The sequence below is a fragment of the Giraffa tippelskirchi genome, chromosome 8 (genome assembly GCF_054371585.1).
Source record: "Giraffa tippelskirchi isolate mGirTip1 chromosome 8, T2T-mGirTip1v1.2.pri, whole genome shotgun sequence".
In the NCBI taxonomy this organism is placed as follows: Eukaryota; Metazoa; Chordata; class Mammalia; order Artiodactyla; family Giraffidae; genus Giraffa; species Giraffa tippelskirchi.
This window is the reverse complement of record NC_137282.1, coordinates 152,735,439-152,756,626: the sequence shown is the minus strand read 5'-3', so window position 1 is coordinate 152,756,626 and position 21,188 is coordinate 152,735,439. Positions and strand designations below refer to the sequence as shown.

General features: G+C 40.7%; 1 protein-coding gene across 2 annotated transcripts in view; it reads left to right on the top strand.

The window, feature by feature from the left end:
- CAP2 (cyclase associated actin cytoskeleton regulatory protein 2) overlaps positions 1-21,188 on the top strand; it is a 128,183-nt gene that overhangs the window by 80,384 nt on the left and 26,611 nt on the right. For both annotated transcript variants that reach the window (XM_081518147.1, XM_081518146.1), the window contains 3 exons: positions 5,275-5,418; positions 5,752-5,837; positions 10,433-10,538. In XM_081518147.1, coding sequence (XP_081374273.1) covers positions 5,275-5,418; positions 5,752-5,837; positions 10,433-10,538 — 336 coding nt within the window. The remainder of the gene's footprint in view (positions 1-5,274; positions 5,419-5,751; positions 5,838-10,432; positions 10,539-21,188) is intronic.

The window sequence follows — 21,188 nt, the reverse complement described above, 5'->3', positions numbered from 1 at the left end:
GCGCTATATACTCATGTGTACTCAAGTGGAATCAACTGGTAAAATTTGTTGATACAAAAACACCTAAGTCAAAGAAATAGTGATTGATATTTGGTAGTATGGTTGGCTAAGATGTACTGCTTGATATGAGCTTTCTTAGGATTTTTTAACATTTGTGGGATTCAAATATTAAAAAAGTCCAATTTTTACTTTAATGGTGTTAAGTTTGTCTGAGTTGTAACAGTAATGTCTTTGTAGCATTTATATTTAAAACATCCTTTCTAAAAATGAGAGTTTAACAGAACTTGCCAATATATGGGTGGGTTTTTATCTGTTTTTTGTGCTTGCTTGTTTTAATTAAACCTCTTAAATTCAACTCAAGACTATTCCTTATGGTCTTAATAGCCATTATTTATAAAGAAAGCATTGGTATTTTTGAAGATATCTCTAGTAATTATATCTACAAGAAAGAAAAATAAACATTTAGCAGTGTTTTTCTCCTTGTGGTGGATTTAGGGATGTTTATTGTTTACTTAGAGGAAGGAGAAGAGGACGTCAGTGATGCAATGGACATGAACTTGGGGCAAACTTTGGGAGATGGTGAGGGATAGGGAGGCCTGGTGTGCTGCAGTCCATGGGGTTGCAAAGAGTCGGACATGACTGGGTGGCTGAACAGCAACAACATTGTTTACTTATGTTTATCCATCTTTATTCCCCAATTTTCACATAAAGAGGATAATCAAGAAAAGAAATTATTTTAAAAGAAATAACAGCAGATTGATCCATTTTCTACCTGACATAGAACTCATAAGAACCATGGATTCCAGAAACAACAAGCTTACTTTGTTTTACTCAATGGCACATCTTTAAGGTCAAACTCCCAGAGTTTGTTCCCTCCCTTACAAAACAGCATGAGTGGGAATCTGGTTTTCCTTTTTGGGTAAAGTTTCTACAAAGCTCGCTGATAAAGCTCTTTAGTTTTACTTTCCTCAAAACAATTATTTCTGGAGCTAAACTGAGATGAATCTGATAATGGGTCTCAATTCTTCAACTTTAAAGCATTTAGAAACTAGGGTCATAAAGACATGGAGTCCTGAAATCCTCTCCCAAGTTCAGTCCCATCAAGCTGAGACAGCCCTTGGAAACACACCCGCTGAAACTCGCAGTCTGCACGTGCAGCTTCTCCAGTTTGGCCGTTTTGACCTTCTGTTCAAACCACAGAAACCTGGAGAAGGGAAAGGGAGATTTTTTGGCTAATTTTCACAAGTCTTGAAAAATTATTTTCTTTCAGGAAAGTGTCTCTTGGAATAAAAAAAAAACAAAAACTTGATTGGTAAGTTTTTTAGAAAGTAATCTGGGTGAGACATGTAAAACTGGCCAATTTAAAGTCATTCCAGGCACTTCCCTGCTGGTCCAAAGGTTCAATTCCTGGTGTGGGAACCAAGATCCCACACTCCACAGAGCAACTGAGCCCGCATGCCACCAACTAGAGAATCCGTGCACCACCACGAAAGATCCTGTGTGATGTGACAAAGATCTCAAGTGCTGTGGCTAAGGCCTATGGCTACTTGTCTAACTAAGTAGATAAAAATAAAGTCATTCCAAAGCACACTAGCTTCTAGCTCTGTCTGAAAAGCCAGCACCAATGCATTCCATTGGGGAAAAAAAAAGCCAGGATGCCTCTAAAATAATCTATCAGTGGAAAGCCTTGATGTAGAGGCAATTGACCTCAGTGCAATTCAAAGTCTAAGTATTGAGTATGCTTGTGTGTGTGCTCAGTCATGTCCAGCTCTTTGTGCCCCTATGGACTGTAGCCCAACTACCGTCCATGGAATTTTCCAGGCAAGAATACCAGAGTGGGTTGCCATTTCTTACTCCAGGGGATCCTTCCAACCTAGGGCTTGAACCCACATCTCTTGAGTCTCCTGCATTGGCAGGTGGATTCTTTACCACTGCGCCACCTGGGAAGCTCATGTGCTTGATGCATAAACAGGTGGGAGTTTGTCTAACAGCTCCCCTCCCTCTCCCCCGCCACCATTCGCTTTCCCCCTGATATCCCACAGGATCAGCCTTGATGGAAATCACACCATAACTCATATGTTCTCTCTGTGTTTTCGATTCCAGCTGTGAAAGTTCAGGATGAGCTGGAAAATGTAAGCCTCCTTTAAAGCGCACGAGAAATCTATTGGCACAGAATAAAAGCTGTACTGTTTATTAGGGTTTTGCAAGTAGCCGTTGTACTTAGTTCTCTCAGCATTGCTTTTTTTTTTTTTATTTTAATGAGGACAATTCTTCATGCAATTGCCAAACTAAGGCAAAAGAAAACTTTCTCAATCTTTATGGTGCTTTCATCAGATAACCAATATAAAATATCTTCCAGAATACTCTGTCTCCTCAGACTTTAGAGTTTGTTCTTGGGAAGTTAGAGATAAACAAAGATGGCCTTAATAAATCTAGCTAACATTGTAAATATACAGTTTCTGGTTCTTTTTCCTCTTGGGGCAATAGGCCAGATATCACTAACAATTCAAATATTCTGGCCTTTCTCAAAAATGTCATTGCATCAAGAGCATCATGGCTGAGCAAAATTAGGATGCTCTTTACTGGTGTTCCCATAATTAAAAATCAACTGCCTTCTGGGGAAACCTGTATAACACATCTTTGATTGGGTGTTGAATTTGGACTAAAAGAAAAAAAAAAGTCAAAGAGGGAAATGTTCGCCTTCTAAAGAGTGAAATTCCAGGGAGGGCATTTCAACCTGACTTTGGCCGTCATTAACCAAGAAACGTGGAAGAGCTGTGTTTGGGGCAGGGACTGTGTAGAGAGGTTTCATCTGTCTGTTTATTGAGGCTTTGGGGGTGTTTGTTTGCTTTTCTGCACTGTCACTGTGTGTATGTGCTCAGTCGCTCAGTCGTACCCCATGGACTGTAGACCTTCAGATTCTTCTGTCCATGGGATTCTCCAGGCAGGAATACTAGAGAGGGTTGCAATTTCCTCCTCCAGGAGATCTTCCTGGCCCGGGGATTGAACCCAAGTGTCCTGCATTGGCAGGGGGTTTCTTTCACTGACCACCTGGAAGGCCATACTGTCATTACATCCTTACATTAGTTTGCCAGTGTTGCCAGAACAAAGTACCGTGGACTGGATGGCTTAAACAAATAAAGGTGTGTTCTCACAATTCTGGAGATTCGTAGTCCAAGATCAAGGTGTCAGCAGGGTTGGTTTCTTCTGAAGCCTCTCTCCTTGACGTGTGGTCTGCTGTCTTCTCTCTGTGTCCTCACATGGTCTTCCCTTATGAGTCTCTGCATCCTCATCTCCTCTTGTTACAAGGACACCTGTCAGAGTGGTTTAGGGTCCACACTAATGACCTCAGTTTTAACTTAAGTACCTCTTTAAAGATCCTGCCTCCTCATACAGTCACATTCTGAGGTACCAGGGATGAGGACTTCAACATTTGAATTTGGGAAGGACACAATACAGCTCATAACAACCCTGGTTCAGGGTCTTCCTGTCAAATCTCTAAGACCTTTCCTTCATAATGGCCAGGAAGGGAAAGTAAGAAAGTAGGAAGGTATTCATGAGTTTTCCACAAGACCTGGCTTGCTTCTGAAGCAAGGGGTTTTTTTCCACCTTCTTCAAGATGGAAGAATTTTAAAAGTCTACTGACTTTGACGGCATCATGTTAAGTGAAATACGTCTGAGAAAGAAATTCTTTGTGATCTCACTTACGTGTGGAATCTAAACAAACAAACAAAAACCCACCAGACTCACAGAACAAAAAAAAAGAGTAGATTTGTGGTTACCAGAAGTAGGGGCTGTGGGGAGGGGGGGTCAGAGGAAGATAGTCATAAGGTATAAACCTCCAGTTACAAATAAACACTAGGATGAAGTACAACATGATGACTGTAGTAACACTGCTGTGTGGTCTGTAGGAAAGCTGTTAACAGAACAGACCCTTGGAGTTCTCATCGCAGGGATAAATGTTTTTTCTTCCTTTTCTCTTTATTGTATCTGTATCAGACGGTGGATATTAACTAAACCTATTGTAGTAATCACTTCACAGTATATGTAAATCAAACCATTACACTGGTTTTATTTGCATGTATTTACACCCTCACCCTAAAGAAAATCAGTCCTGGGTGTTCACTGGAAGGACTGATGTTGAAGCTGAAGCTCCAATATTTTGGCCACCTGATGTGAAGAGCTGACTCATTTGAAAAGACCCTGATGCTGGGAAAGACTGAAGGCAGGAGGAGAAGGGGACGACAGAGGATGAGATGATTAGATGGCGTCACCGACTCAATGGACATGAGTTTGGGTAAACTTGGGGAGTTGGTGATGGACAGGGAGGTCTGGTGTGCTGCGGTTCATGGGGTCGCAAAGAGTCGGACACGACTGAGCGACTGAACTGAACTGAACACCTTAAACTTATACAGTGATATAGGTCAATTATTTCTCAATATAACAGAAAAAATGAAAGCCCACTGAGAATTTAAGAACACTTTGCTTTCTTTCCCTGTACTTCTGTTTCTCCCAAAGGAAAACATTCCTCTGTCTACCTGCAGATCTCAATTAGAAAGTGTTTTGCTTGCGTTTGTGTATCAGTGATAGGAAAGAGCTGGTCAGTGAATCTTGTCAATCAGAGACTTTTAAACTGGCAGAAACCTGGAGATCACTTACTGGGTTGGCCAAAAAGTTCCTTTGGGCTTTTCCCATAACATCTTACAGTCTTTTGGGCCAGCCCACATAAATATTGTAAGCCATCATCTTCTTACAAAGAACCTCAGTGAAAGAGTTCCATTTTTTTGCATGGATTATTGTAATTATGATAAAAACCAAGGACTCTCCCTCATGTCCTTTCATTTCAAGGACTCTCCCTCCCTCATGTCACAGAAATAGGAAGATATCCATTTACTAACCTCTACCTATGCCGATTTTAGGTGTATGTTATTCTGATCATTCCATTAGATGATATATTTATGTGTTCCATTAGAAAATATAACTTGATCTGCACTCAATTTCACTGTGCTGCATTCAGAAGTCTTCAAAACAGGGCCCATACTGTACTGCTGGATTTTTTTCCATGCCTACGGAAGCAGCATTAATAATGTAAGAAATCCATGCAATTTTCATACTTCAGAGAGTGAAAATACAGTATGACCATAAGGAAAAAAAAAAATCCACTCTATGCTGAAAGCCCCTGACAAGTGCTGGGTCCTCCTGCTTAGGTCAGCGTGAATGGAGGTACTATGTTCCTGTCTGTCCTCAGTAACAGTGCTCCATGTTTGCTTACAGAACGACGTGGCTGCACTTCTGAAACCAATATCGGAAAAGATTCAGGAGATCCAGACTTTCAGAGAGAGGAACCGGGGGAGTACGATGTTTAATCATCTCTCAGCCGTCAGCGAAAGCATTCCCGCCCTTGGATGGATAGCCGTGGTGAGTCCGGCTGGAATGTCACCCCTGTGCCTCGTTGCGTTTTTGGAGTGTTTGGGAGAACTCGTGGCCACCTCCAGCCTCCTTCATCCTTCATCCTTCATGAAAGGAAGGTTCCTTTCAGGCTGAACACAGCAGTTCTTTCTTACCCCCACTTGAAGTTCAGGGCTTTGTGTTCTGAGATGCAGGAAGCGTTTCACCGATCCTTACAGAACAAAATTTGCCTCTAGTTTTCCAGTTGACATCTCCATTGCTTCTCTTCTTCTTTAAGGCATTTTCTTTCTTATCCTATATTTTTTTTCTTTCTATGCTTGGGTGATGGCCCTCCTCTCTCAGTCCCCCAAACCTGGTCCTTATGTCAAGGAGATGAACGACGCGGCCACCTTTTACACTAACAGGGTCTTAAAGGACTACAAACACAGGTATGTACCTTCTTTTACTGACCAAATCTTCAGTTGATTGTTGGTTAAACATTTGTCCCCAGACTTCATACAGTTCATTACTGATTCCTTTCAAAGGCTGGTTGACTATAAACATTAAGGGAAAATCCCATCTTTGTAGGTAAAGCAAAGTAGAAAGTGAAATCAATGATCCAGATAACATGTGTGTTTTAGAAAGTCTGCCTCAGTTCTCTGGTAATGAATAAATTCTCCCCAAAGTAATGCATGTCACTCTGTTACCTATCCCCCTAAGGAGGGGTCTGTGATGATTTGTGATGGACCAGCCCTAAATGGACAAAACTTGAGTGAGTGTTAGTCACCCAGTAGTGTCTGACTCTTTGCAACCTCACGGACTGTAGCCCGCCAGGCTCCTCTGTCCATGAGATTTTTGAAGCAAGAATGCTGGAGTGGGTTGCCATTTCCTCTTCCAGGGGATCTTCCCAACCTAGGGATCAAACCCTGATCTCCTGCATTGCAGGTGGATTCTTTCACCGTCTGAGCCACCAGGGAAGCCCATTGATCAAAATAGAGTTGGTGAATGAGCAGAGAGAAGACAGGGGATTTCGTGAAAGGAAGTAGAAGTGAGGAACAGAAATGAGATGAGACAATAAACCAGGTCAGTGAGAGGGAGACCAGAGCTTGCATTCAGATGAAGTGCAGTTGGGTGGACAGAGACGTGAGTTAAGAACGGCCACCATTCAGAGAGCTGTTGAAAGTTCACAGATGGGGCTGAATCAGCAGGTTTTGCCTGGAGAGTGAGCTTAAAAGGACATGCAGTCTCCAGCACAAATAACAGGTCCTAGAGAGCCTCAGACTAGGGCTAGAATCGGAAATGGGACTGAATGAGGAGAAATATAAAGAAATATCAACTGGGATTTCCCTGGTGGTCCAGTGGCTAAGATTCTCTTCTCCCAGTGCAGGAGGCCTGGGTTCAATCCCTGGTCAGGGAACTAGATCCAACACGCTGCAGTTAAGACCTGGCGTGGCCACAATAAATAAGTAAATCATTTTTTTAAAAAAAGAAATATGTACCAATACATTTTTTAGTACCAAAAAAAAAAAAAAAAAAAACAGTCGCACTCAGCAATCCCACTTCTAGATGTATTTCCAAAAGAAATGAAAACATAGGTCCACACAAAAGCATGTACATGATTTCATAGCAGCATTATTTATAGTAGGCAAAATGTGGATACAATCCAAACGTCCATCAACTGATGAATAGATAAGTAAAATGTATATCCATACAAGATTATATTATTCAGCCATTTAAAAAAATCAGTAGCAGTATGGATGAGCCTTGAAAACATTATGCTGAGTGAAAGAAGTCAGACACAAAAGACCACATATTGCGTGATTCCATTTATATAAAATTCCAGAATTGGCAAATCCATAAAGACCGAAAGTAGATTAGCAGTTGTCTAGGGCTGGGGAAATTGGGTAGAAATGTGGAGTAACTGCTAATGAGTATCAGGTTTCTTTGGGGGGGTGATGAAAATGTTTTAAAACTGACTGTGGTAATGATTGCACAATTCAAACTGAGCTATTGAATTGTATGCGTTGAATGGATGAATTGCCTAGGATATGAGTTATATCCCAGTAAAGCTATTATAATAAACAGAATAAGACAAAAAGCAACTGCAGTATTCTCCTCCTCTCATAGAGTTTTGTTATTCTGTGTTAGCTCTTCTAGGAAGAGCAGCTCTAGAGACTTCTGACTTCCACACACCTTTTTCCCTCCTGAGATCTCTCCCACCCTAAGGAAGCTTCACTTAAGCTCTGATACTCAGTAACAGACTCCCTGCACCCGTAGAACTGTGGTTGAGGCACTCTTGCCCAGTGATACAACTCCAAATGCTGCCACTTTGTGTTAGAGCCTACAGAACTGTGCAGTATGAATGAGAACAGGCATCAGAAATGCAAGACAATCTGCCCACGTAAAAATAGCAGTTCAGGAAAGAACAAGTTTAAGTTACAAAAGTATGTCAGCATTAACAGCCCACAGTGACTTCCACATCATAGAAGACCTCTTTACCTAGTCCCTTCTTGGGATGTACAGACACACACCTGTACCTGCCTATTCGGGACACCTTAGCCACCTCCTGAGCCTCTGCCTTTTTGCACATCAACCTTGGAAGCCACTTGTGTTTTTATCTCAGTTCATCAGCTCCTGTCCTCCCAGTCCCTACTTAAGTGTGCCTTGGGGGCCATGGTGTGAGTGATTCTCTCCAGGTGTTGTACAGCCAAGAGAATTAAGAGTTTGTACTTTTTTGTGCACACACAAAGAAAGTCTAGTATTTGTTCCTCTTGGTCAGCTATTAGGTAGAAAAACTACTTCTGACAGCATCAAGGACAATCCATTTAAACTTAATGGACCACCTGAAGACTGTGTAGTGTGCTGGGGAAATGCATTCGGTCCTAAGTCACCATGGAGCTTCCAGGAGCGCCAACCTGAACAAAGCAGAATACTCCACAACCGCTTACTCACACCCAAGCCAGCCATGCCTGCACTTTGTGTGGGCTCAGTGAGGGCTGCGGGGTGTTGCGGACTCATTGATGAGGTATCACCAGTGTGGCAGGCTCACTGCTGCCTGCCTGACAGACAAGCCGTGGGTGGAGGAGTAGAAAGGCAGGCCTCCTTGTGGTTTACACAGAAGGGCTGTGGGCAGTGGAGTCTGCATCTGTGCAGCCTTTTCAGCTGGCTTGACTGGCTGCTCAGCTCTTTTGTCAATAAATGAAAAGAGCAAGTTAATTATTTTGACTTTCCAGAGGTAAGACTTCTCTGAATCATAGTCATTAAAAGTCACCCATCCCTCCCATAGCTTCTTCCAGGGGAAGTGGAACTGAGGCTGAGTTGTCAGCTCCAGAAGTATAGTTAAGTCCTCCTCCTCAATTTGTTGTCTCTTAGACACGGGTTTCCCTGGTGGCAAGATGGTAGAGAATCCGCCTACAATGTGAGAGACCTGGGTTCAATCCCTGGTTTGGGAAGATCCCCTGGAGAAGGGAAAGGCTACCCACTCCAGTATTCTTGCCTGGAGAATCCCCATGGACAGAGGAGTCTGGTGGGCTGCAGTCCACAGGGTCACAAGGAGTCAGACACGACTGAGCAACTTTACTTTCACTTTCACTTTCACTTTCAAGCACAGTCGGCCTTTGGGTTAAAAGGGACCATGTTGTTATTCCTTACTACACGTTTAGCTAGAACTTTCTTCAAGTTAAAATGGTACTATAATAGTTAAAAGAAAAATAATTTGCCTGTGCAGGTTTGGACTTCATGCGTTAAGCTTTTTAATAGAAATATATTGAATGTGCAACCTACTTTTTCTAGAATGCCTACAGACTGTATGGTGCATACATATGTACATATACACATGTATGAATTAAATGACCATATAATAGATAAATATGTGGATTTGGGGTTTTGACTGTAAAATTGAGAGCAAGTGACAATGAAATGTTTCATAGATTTGATTAATGTAGTCAGTAAATCTAAAAATGTAGAACAAAATCACTCATGTTTTTCCTTTTTGAGGGGCAGATAGTTATGAGTTCAATTCCCCTTTTTCCTTTTCTTAAATGGCTTGACTTAATACGCTGGAGTTCTAAACATGCTCATGTTACTTAGAACTTTTCAAGGAAAGCAAAACATATCCAGAGACAAGTCATTATTGACAAAGGTGAAATAATAGAGATTTCCTTCCGATATTGTCTTCAGATTAATGGCCCAGGTTTGTGATTAAATTTTTGGTAACTGAGATTTCATCATTTTCTCATTTACCACTACTTTATTCAAAGTAGAAAAAAAATGTGTGGTTGGAAATTATCCAAAGGAAATGCAACTATTTTTGCCTGATTATATCATAAGTTTAATGTTTCTAACAGTTCTCCCAATCCTATATGTTAATCTGTTTTAAGTATTTTACCACTTCTTGGTTGAGTAAAATAGGAATAAAACTACTGGCTGTACCCTGCCTTGCTTTCATTGTCATTATGAGTATCAACTTAAGGTAATCTAAGTGATCGTCCCTTTAAACTATTGAGTGTTACCTATTTGTAGGAAATCACTTTTCTTAGTATAGCAACTTTCCTTATCAGTCCAGAATTCTCCAATTTGGTTACACTTTCAGTTGAATAATTCCACAAATTATTAGAAAACAAGCCAAAGGACCTTTTTTCTTTTTAGTACCATTTTCCTGCCTGAAAGCACATTGTTTTTCATTTTGCATCAGAAGCGGTACAGAAAGAAATGATCTCCCCTCCGTGTTCATCTCCCGGGGAGAGATGATGTGAGGATGAACTGACTGGGTGCGGTGGGTGCTCTCTCCGTGGGCCTCTCTGCTCCATACCAGACCTCAGGGCACTCAGCTCCTCTCAGGGCAGACCTGGACCATATCCTTTCGAGGTTCTTTTCAGACTCAGTTCACAGTTACTGGACTAGAAAGACTAGACTAGTTTCTGGACTAGAAAGTTCCAGAGTCATCTGGAGCTTTAGTTATTGGATTGCCATGTGCCTTCCAGTGTTGTTAAATTTTTATTTTAGATCCTAATTCCCCTCTCTTCCACTCTCTTTTATGACAAAGTGATCTACGTCATGTGGATTGGGTGAAGTCATATCTGAACATTTGGAGCGAGCTTCAGGCGTACATCAAGGAACACCACACCACAGGCCTTACTTGGAGCAAAACAGTAAGTACTCAGCCCTGTTCCCCATGGGGGAACAAAAGGTTATGAAGATACTCATTCTCAGTAGCCTGGTAATTTTAGAATTTACCTCAAGGGAAACATAAGATAAAATACACATGTAGAAGCTGCTTATAAAAATGCCATTGGCATAGGAAAGTCTGGAAACTGCCTGCATGGCAGACAAAAAGAAAATGGTTGAGTTGTCAGTGGTAAAAACCTAGTGGAATGCTCTGCAGCCATCAAAATAACAGATATGGTGATTACAGGTGATGAGATGTACCAGTCAATGTTAAGTAATAAAGTGGAGTGCAAAAGTTAATGAGCTCTAAGATGACATGTTTATTAAGAAACTGTGTAAGTAAAATTGAAGGAAACAAGATTTTAAAAGTTATAATTTTAAGAAGATAGAATTATGAATATAATTTTTTAATGTTTTAAATTTCCTTTTGGCATTTTAAAGTTTACTAAGTAGTATTTTTCAATACTTAGGCAATCCTAGCGATTTCAGTGGTATCCTACTCCTAGGATAAAACCCCAACCTGAGTCTGTTCCAGCTTGAATTCCCACAGAAGATTCTGATTTGATATTTGCCCTCTTCACCTTATCTCTCTTGTCTTCCCCTCTCACTGATCCAGCACTACCAAACTACCTGCAGAATTCTGAACATGTACAGTGCTTAGGTTGAAACAAATCACACTGTTGTTTTTCAAATTTTGCAAGTCTCATATTTAACCTTATTTGCAATGTCCTGAACATCTATTGTATAAGCATTAGTGGTTCAGTGGTAGAATTCTCGCCTGCCATGGGGGAGGCCTGGTGCAATTCCCAGCCAATGCAAGAGCACACAAGTTTTAGATCTTCCCAGGTAGCACCAGAGGTAAAGAACCCACCTGCCGATGCAGGAGACATAAGAGACATGGGTTCAATCCCTGGATTGGGAAGGTCCCCTGGAGGAGAGCACAGCAACCCACTCCAGTATTCTTGCCTGGAGAATCCCGTAGACAGAGGAGGCCTACTGTCTGTAGGGTCGCAAAGAGTCGAACACAACTGTAGCAACTTAGCATGAACATATATCATGCTCTATGACCTAAGTTCCCCGAGGAACTCTTTTCTCTAAGACTGAGTTCCAGCATCACCTCTTTAAGAAACTTCATTGATCTCCATTGGCACCCTGTCTGGGTTGGTGATCTTCCTCTATGCTTCCTTCACATCTTGAATATACCTCAGGCATAGTCTGTAGCGTATAGAATTGTAAAGGTTTATGTTTTTAGATCTCTCCCACTGGATTGGAAACACCTGTGTCTCCAGGTCCTGACATAGTGCCTGGCATGGAGTAGGTACTCAGTAAATAGTTTGAACTAAATTGTGACTTAGGAGACTCTTAAGATCTTCCCTGCTCTTTAAAATCTCTGCACTTGTTATGAAAAGGCTTCCTGTGGGAACTTCCTTCCATTTGAAATGAATGTTAGGGATTTCCATGGTGGTCCAGTGGGTAAGACTCTGCACTCCTAATGAAATGGGCCCGGGTTCGATCCCTGGTCAGGGAATTAGATCCCACATAATACAACTAAGAGTTCACATGCCACAACTAAGACCTGGTGCAGATAAAAAATAATAAATATATAATGTTTTTAATTTTTAGAAAAAGAGAAAATGAATGTTAGCTTTCAGTTGTCACAGTGGATGGTCTAATCAGAATAAATGTTGAGAATTCACATTTGTGAATTCAGTTTAGAGGTAGAATGCTCACTCTCCCCACAGTCATAACCAGCAACTAACCCTCGTGCTGAATGTTGATGTCAGTAGCACAGGATTAATACCAAGACAGAGAAGTAAGCCAGAAAGAAAAACAACAATACAGTATACTAATGCATATATATGGAATTTGAAAGATGGTAACGATAACCCTATATGCGAGTCAGAATAAGAGACACAGATGCATGGAACAATTTTATGGACTCTGAGGGAGAAGGTGAGGGTGGGACGTTCTGGGAGAATAGCATTGAAACATGTATATTATCATATGTGAAACAGAACACCATTCCATGTTCGATGCATGAGACAAGGGCTCAGGGCCGGGGCAATGGGATGACCCAGAGGGATGGGATGGGGAGGGAGGTGGGTGGAGGGTCCAGGAAGGGGAACACATGTAAACCCATGGCTGATTCATGTCAATGTATGGCAAAAACTATTACAATATTGTAAAGTAATTAGCCCCCAACTAAAATAAATAAATTTATTAAAAAAAAAAAAAAAGAAAAAGAAAAGAAAAAAAAAAAAAATACCAAGACAGAGTTTGTGATTTTTCAAGAGAGTATGGAACTCCTGTATTTGTTCCCCAACACTTGACCTCTAATGACTGATGCTTTTTTTTATATTCTACTTGGCTGTTTTCTCCATAAGGAATGGAAAATATTGCATATTGGTTATTTTTCTTCTGCCCACAATATCATGATTTCTGTGAAGAGAGTTCAAAAACATTTGAAGGGTTTTAATATGGATGAGTATATGTGGTAGGTAGGTCTTTGTGTAGATTAATTAGAATTATTTTTCATAATTTCCAATGAAATGCTGTTTGGCTATAGATCAGTTTGTCATAAAAGGGAATTGTCACATGTTTGCCATGGAGATAGGACATCATGAGAGAACAGAAAACTAAATATCAAGAGTCTTTGGATGTCTTATTATTTCATAGTTAGATAAATGGAAAAGGAATGAGAATCCATTTGTGGAAAATAATTGTGTCAGCAAATGCTGGCCTATTAATTCTCTAATAGTGCTCATGGAAAATGAATGGAAAATTACTTTTTAAATGGTTTGAATACCTCTAATGCAATGTAAAAAGCTGAGTAATTGTGCTTTGAATATAAAAGAGAAGGATCGACTACTACAGAAAAATAAATGTGGTTGTTTTCCTTTGTTCCAGAGTAAATACCTATCTTTTCATTATGTTCTTTAGAAATATATACTTTGTAATAATGAGCTTGAAACTTGTAAAGGCAACCCATAGTAAGAAGTACCTTTTAGACACACACACCCCTCTCTCCTTACAATACTACAAGTTTCACAAAATACTTTGTCTTACCATGTGGAATGCATTCAGATATTTTCTTTTGTGTTTTACTTTCTTTTTTAAATAAAATACTGGCTGAGACCCACAAATTGACATCATGGTCAATTTGAAAAACATGTTATAAAACAAAATGTTATGTAAGTATAAATGTTTATTTTGTTGTTGTTCAGTCACTCAGTCCTGTCCATCTCTTTGCAACCCCATGAACTGCAGAATGCCAGGCTTCCCTGTCCCTCACTGTCTCCTGGAGTTTGCTTAGACTCATGTCCATTGACTTGGTGATGCCATCCAACCATCTCCTTCTCATCCTGCTTTCAGCCTTTCCCAGCATCAGGGCTTTTCCAATGAGTTGGCTCTTTGCATCAGGTGGCCAAAGTATTGGAGCTTCAGGTTCAGCATCAGTCCTTCCAATGAATATTCAGGGTTGATTGCCTATAGGGCTGACTGGTTTGATCTCCTTGCTATCCAAGGGGATCTCAAGAGTCTTCTCTAGCACCACAGTTCAAAAGCATCAATTCTTTGGTACTCAGCCTTCTTTATGGTCCAGCTCTCACATCCAGATGTTTATTTATATAAAACATAATCCTTCGAGCATACATTAGGAGACATGGATTGCCATAATAAGAGTGACAGCTGTTATTTATTGAGCATAAATTATGATTTGGGCAAATCCTATTTAAAATGTGAACTGTTACAAACCAGAGCAGCTGCTTCACTTCTTTCATGGAAACATTATATGATAAAGTTTTGATGAGATACTAAAGGAAAGAATATATAAGAGAATGTTGGCTCAGCAATCACATATGTGCAAAATCTTTAGACAAGCTTTAAGATATTGCATAGAAATATATTTCCTATTATTTTTGCCCTCTTCTAAAAGTTGAGGTTAAAAGAACTATGACAAAGTATATTATAAAAATTATAGTTTTTAATTTTAAATCTAAATTATTAAAAACCACATAAAAGATTCCAAAACATAATCCCTAGCATAGATCAAACTAATTTCTTCTCATTTGCTATGGCCTGGTGACTTACCAGAAAAGTAAATCATAAACAATTACAGCCAGTATCACAACATTCTTTTTCTTTTTCTTTTTTTGTCTTTTTCGGTTATCTGTTTTAAATGTAGCAGTGTGTATGTGTCAATACCAAACTCCCAGTCTACCTCTTTCCCTCTGCTGTTCCTCCCTGGTCACCAACAGTGAGTTCATTCTCTGAGTATCACAGCATTCTTGCAAAGAAGAAGGAAAAAGGCTATTAGAATTATCTGATAAAACAGCCTGTGGGAGGAAAAAATGAATAAAAATAATTTCATTTATTTGTCCACTGATCACAACTCTGCAAAAAGTATGTATTTCTAAAATGATAAGGATCAGAGAGAATGCAGAATGGTGGGGTGTTGGCCTTCATTGACACTACAATATTCAGAAGTTTTAAGGAATCCATTCCATCTCAATGGGCAAAGTCGAAAGGCTTATGGTTATGAACATCTCAGGTATTTTGAGGAACCGCCCGTTTCTTCTGTTTTCAGATTAGCCCTTGAGATTTGAGCTCTGTGGGGTTTGAGTGACCAGCAACATGCTGCTCTGGGCTGAGTTTCCAAGCTTCCATTACTCTGAGAAGTCTTCTTTCCCTTGAGTTAACAGTTGGAACTGAACTTACTGCCCCCACCACCCCGCCTTTGCATTCAGACTGCAGCTGTGCCAGGCAACTGTTCCTCCCTTCAGTTGTCCCACGAAATATAAATCTTTGAGGCCAGCGATCTTTCTGGACGGTGATTGGAGAGAAGGTCCATGTGTGTGTGCATGAGTGTGTTGGCGTCGGGATGGGTGTGTTTGGGGGGAAGAAGCAGCTGTTTAGTAATGTGTCTGGAATTTCTTGTTATATTTACTGTGGTAAATGGAATCTTCTCGTTCTGTAAGCGTTTCTTCACATGACCATGGATTAGAAAGACTCTACATCAGAAACGACTTGCAGTTTTCAGTTAGTTTAATTATTGGGAACTCTTTCTCCATATTCATTTAGTCTCCTCAGCACTGGGTTTCAAATGCACTTTGTTGAATAAATTGATCTTTTGGCAGGAACCCCGTAGAGACACTGTTATATATTGTTCTTGCAGTTGGTCAGATTTGTAATATTTGTTGGCAGTTCCTGCAAACCAGATAACTTAAGCTAAAGGAAGGGAGACCTAATCTTTACCCTTATAATGACCGAAATAACTGATTCTTTCCATGAATTGTCCAGATCAGCATTCCAACTTTTATTCTGTTCTCTGTAGATCTAGCCAGGAAAAGGTCATGAAAGGAATTCTATGAATAGGATACAGCATGGTTGTTTTCTTAACTTTCTGGTGTGAAATTTGTTGACATATTTTTGTCCTTTTATGTGTCTATCCAAATTAGTTTTGAGAACAGCCAGGGTGTAATTATTTATAGAATAGAATAAAACTACACATAGATGAATGTGTCTGAAGCCTTGTGTTGTGGTGATTTAATTCTTTCTATTAATAATGTGGATTTTTAAAATCTATCCTCAGGGACTTCCACTGGCAGTCCAGTGGTTAAGACTTCAGCTTCCAATGCAGGGGGTGTGGGTTCGATCCCTAGACAGAGAGCTATGATCTCAAGTGCCTCATGGCCACAAAACCAAAACGTAAAACAGTAGCAATATTGTAGAAAATTCAATGAAGACTTTAGAAATGGTCCACATTGGAAAAAATCTAAATAAAGAAAGAAATAGTAAAGTCTATCCAGTACACCAGGTGTCAACCATCCTAACCTCCCCTGAACCTCCAGTGAATGAAATCACTGGCAGTAGTCACAGTTAGACAAGGTGGGGTTTGATTTTTCATGATAGTCTGATCACTTCTTTTCCTCCAGGTAGATATTTCTTTTCAGCCTATTTCTCAATGTAAAGGCCAGATGTCCATTAACAGAGCAAAAGTTTAACAGTTAGCTGGTGATCAAATTAAAACACAGCCAGAGGGTAGCCTGACTCATAAATAATGTAGACTCTGTAGCACATCATTAAATATGTATGTCTCGTAAATTTTCAAGTCTTCTGGCCTCTCTGGTTTCTTCTTGATTTTTACAAGCAAAAATTGTCCTCAATCTTTTATATCAAAATTTTCATTTAGAACTTGTACCAAACCTGTGCCTTAGATTTAATAATCAAAGTAAATATGTGATACCTCAGCCAGTGTGTTGTTTGTCTGGACCACAAGCTCATTGATTTCCTCTATGGGTCTATGGAGAGTGGCTCTCTCCAGTCCCCCTGACCACAGTGGTGGTCAGTCTAGTTATTACTCCTGGGTTTTTAGCTCCTTTGGGTGGCTTTGGGTAGCCAGTTCCTTTCATTCTCCTGTGGAAGAGATCTAGACTGCTCAGAAGGAGTTATGTGTGTTCTTGATTGAAAATTAGAGATGCCAAGGGAACATTTCATGCAAAGATAGGCACAATAAAGGACAGAAGCAGTATGGACCTAACAAGATATTAAGAAGAGGTGGCAAGAATACATAGAAGAATTATACAAAAAAATATCTTAATGACCCAGATAACCACAATGGTGTGATCACTCACCTAGAGCCAAAAATCCTGGAGTGTGAAGTGAAATGGGCCTTAGGAAGCATCACTACGAACAAAGCTAGTGGAGGTGATAGAATTCCAGCTGAGCTATTTCAAATCCTAAAAGATGATGCTGTGAAAGTGCTACACTCAATATGCCAGCAAATTTGGAAAACTCAGCAGTGGCCACAGGACTGGAAAAGGTCAGTTTTCATTTCAATCCCAAAGAAAAGCAATGCCGAAGAATGTTCAAACTACCACACAATTGCACTCATCTCACATGCTAGCAAAGTAATGCTCAAAATTCTCCAAGCCAGGCTTCAACAGTATGTAAACCAAGAACTTCCATATGTTCAAGCTGGATTTAGAAAAGGCAGAGGAATTAGAGATCAAATTGCTAGCATCCAGTGGATCATAGAAAAAGCAAGAGAATTCCAGAAAAACATTTACTTCTGCTTCATTGACTATGCCAAAACCTTTGATTGTGTGGATCACAATGGACTGTGGAAAATTCTTCAAGAGATTGGAATACCAGACCACCTGACCTGCCTCCTGAGAAATATGTATGCAGGTCAAGAAGCAACACTTAGAACTGGACATGGAACAACAGACTGGTTCCAAATTGCGAAAGGAGTACGTCAAGGCTATATACTGTCATCCTGCTTATTTAACTTATATGCAGAGTACATCTTGCAAAATGCTGGGCTGGATAAAGCACAAGCTGGAATCAAGATTGCTAGGAGAAATATCAATAACCTCAGATATGCAAATGACACTACCCTTATGGCAGAAAGCAAAGAGGAACTGAAGAGCCTCTTGATGAAAGTGAAAAGGAGAGTGAAAAAGTTGGCTTAAAACTCAGCATTCAGAAAACTAAGATCATGGCATCCAGTCCCATCACTTCATGGCAAATAGAATGGAAACAGAGAGAGACTTTATTTTCTTGGGCTCCAAAGGAGAAGACTCTTGAGAGTCCCTTGGACTGCAAGGAGATCCAACCGGTCCATCCTAAGGGAGATCAGTCCTGGGTGTTCATTGGAAGGACTGATGTTGAAGCTGAAACTCCAATACTTTGGCCACCTGATTCGAGGAGCTGACTCATTTGAAAAGACCCTGATGCTGGGAAAGATTGAGGGCAGGAGGAGAAGGGGACGACATAGGATGAGGTGGTTGGATGGGATCATCGACTCGACGGACATGGGTTTGGGTGGACTGTGGGAGTTGGTGATGGACAGGGAGGCCTGGCGTGCTGCGGTTCATGGGGTCACAAAGAGTTGGACGCGACTCAGTGACTGAACTGAACTGAAAATCACTGCAGATGGTGACTGCAGCCATGAAATTAAAAGACACTTGCTCCTTGAAAGAAAAGCTGTGACCAACCTAGACAGCATATTAAAAAGCAGAGACATTACTTTGCTGACAAAGGTCCGTCTAGTCAAAGCTATGGTTTTTCCAGTAGTCATGTATGGATGTGAGAGTTGGATTCTAAAGAAAGCGGAGCACTGAAGAATTGATGCTTTTGAACTGTGGTGTTGGAGAAGATTCTTGAGAGTCCCTTGGACTGCAAGTAGATCAAGCCAGTCCATCCTAAGGAAATCAGTCCTGAATATTCATTGGAGGACCGATGCTGAAGCTGAAGCTCCAGTACTTTGACCACCTGATTCGAAGAACTGATTCACTAGAAAAGACCCCAATTCTGGGAAAGATTGAAGGCAGGAGGAGAAGGGGATGACAGAGGATGAGATAGTTGGATGGCATCACTGACTCGATGGACATGAGTTTGAGGAAGCTCCGGGAGTTGGTGATGGATCAGGAAACCTGGTGTGCTGCAGTCCATGGGGATGCAAAGAGTCGGACACAACTGAGCAATTGAACTGAACTGACTAACAAAGGAACTGTAAATGCACTGATAATGAAGTTAAGTTGGAAAGGGCTCTGAGTTCAGCTTGAAAGAGCCTGCAGAAAGTAGGGGACTTCCCTGAGTCATGGCAACCCACTCCAGTATTCTTGCCTGGAGAACCTGTACTCCCTGCATTGAAAGGTGAAGTCTTAACCTCTAGATCACCATTTGTGTGTGTGTGCTAAGTCGCTTCAGTCATATCCAACTCTTTGCGACCCTATGGATTGTAGCCCACCAGGCTTCTCTGTCTATGGAGATTCTCCAGGCAAGAATACTGGAGTGGGTTGCAATGCTCTCCTCCAGGGGATCTCCCCAACCCAGGGATCAAACCCAAGTCTCTCACATCTCCTGCATTAGCAGGCAGTTTCTTTACCACTAGCGCCACCCGGAAACCCCATGTTGGACAGTAAACCTTGTTCATTAGACTTCTTGGTGGGAGGCAGGGCGACAGAGGGCTACATTTGATTTGAGTCTTGTGTTTTGTTTGTTTAGGAGGGGTTGTTGTGGTTGTTGTTCTATTCTGTTTTCATTGAAGTGTAGTTGACTTATAATATTATATTAGTTTCAGGTATACTGATTTGGGTCCTGAAGGATGAGTAGGAGTTCCCTAATTGACAGTAAAGGAAAGGGCTGTTCTTAGCAGAGAATGCAGCACGTGCCCATAGGACACGAACTAAGTACTTTGAGAGCAAGAAAAATGTTCACCTGAGTTTTCACCATGTTGCATTTGAGGCACAGGTGAGATGTCCATCTCGATGGGGAGGTGAAGCAGGCAGGTAAAATGCAGGTCTGAAAATCAGTGAAAGGGGAGACTTAGAGATGATAGTTAAATATTTCAAAGAGAAGACAGAAAAAAAAGAGAATATGATGAAGAATAAATGTGGTACACTGTTACTTAGAGAATGGAATAAAGCAATCAAAGAAGCAGAGAAGAGGAGGAGAGCTAAGAGTCCAGGGTCTAAAGCTCTAAGAACAATAGGCTGGCCTATCAACTGTGACAGCTGGGGGAGGGTAAGGATGAAAAAAAGACTTTGTGTAATGATCTCATTATTTATAGACCAGGTGTCTGATTTGAAGGATTATTGCTTATAGCTTCAATCTCTACCTTTTGAAATTTGGGGATTATTTGTGGATTTTATTTTTACCTTCACTGTATCTTTAGCAGAATAAGTGTAAGTCAGAAATAAAATATCTACAATTTCATAAACAGTAGTTTAGAGTTAGCTGTACTATGAAGCTGTACGCAAGCTTTTTATATTTAGGACTTTTTTATTATCTCATAAATACCTTTGAGTTTTGTTAGTCAATCAGAATGCATAAATATTTTTAGAATATTTAAATGTTTATCTCCCTAAATCAACCCAGTAGTGACTTTTGAAACTGCCTAGTTTAATGATGAAGATTATTTTATTAACTAGGACTTTTTCATAACCAAGAATTCAAACTCTCTAAACTCTGGGGCCAGCAAGTTAATAAATGTTCTCAATTTATTGAAATCATTACCTCGGAAATATTTTAATTAAGATGTGTGCATTTCAGATTCTTTAAGATGTTAATGTTGAAGGCAGTGGTGTAATTGAGGGTGTCCTATTGACTACTGTGTCCTCCAGCCCTTCACAGTCAGGAGGTTGTGGCTTACAGGTGCAGGCAGAAGTGCTTCCTGGAGCAGAGCTAGGGTGTGCCTGGATAGGAGGAGACTTTGAGTGAACTTGGCTTTCAGTCCCAGCCTAGAGCAAGCTATTATACAATACCCTCCACTCGCTGCGCCCCAAGTTTTCATTCACCCCTGAGGTGCCACACCTCTGGGTCCAACCTCTTAGCCTTCACTTCCAGGGGAACGCCGCTACTTCCTAATAATTGCTGCCAGAGCTGAACGGCTTTATCCACCTCCTTGTCCCTCCCCACCTCCAATGAGAAAGGCAATGGCAGATGAAGTTTTTGGCCCATCCTTCTTGGGATACTAAGTGGTAGCAATTTTTCCTTCTTTACAAGTGAATTTTATCTTTTCAAATGACCAAAAGCAATTGAGACCCTCTTTGGAAAGGGGTTAATTCAGGTAATACTCTTCAGTCAAAAGGAGCAGAATACAAAGGCCTAAGTGATTATTTGGTGTGTGT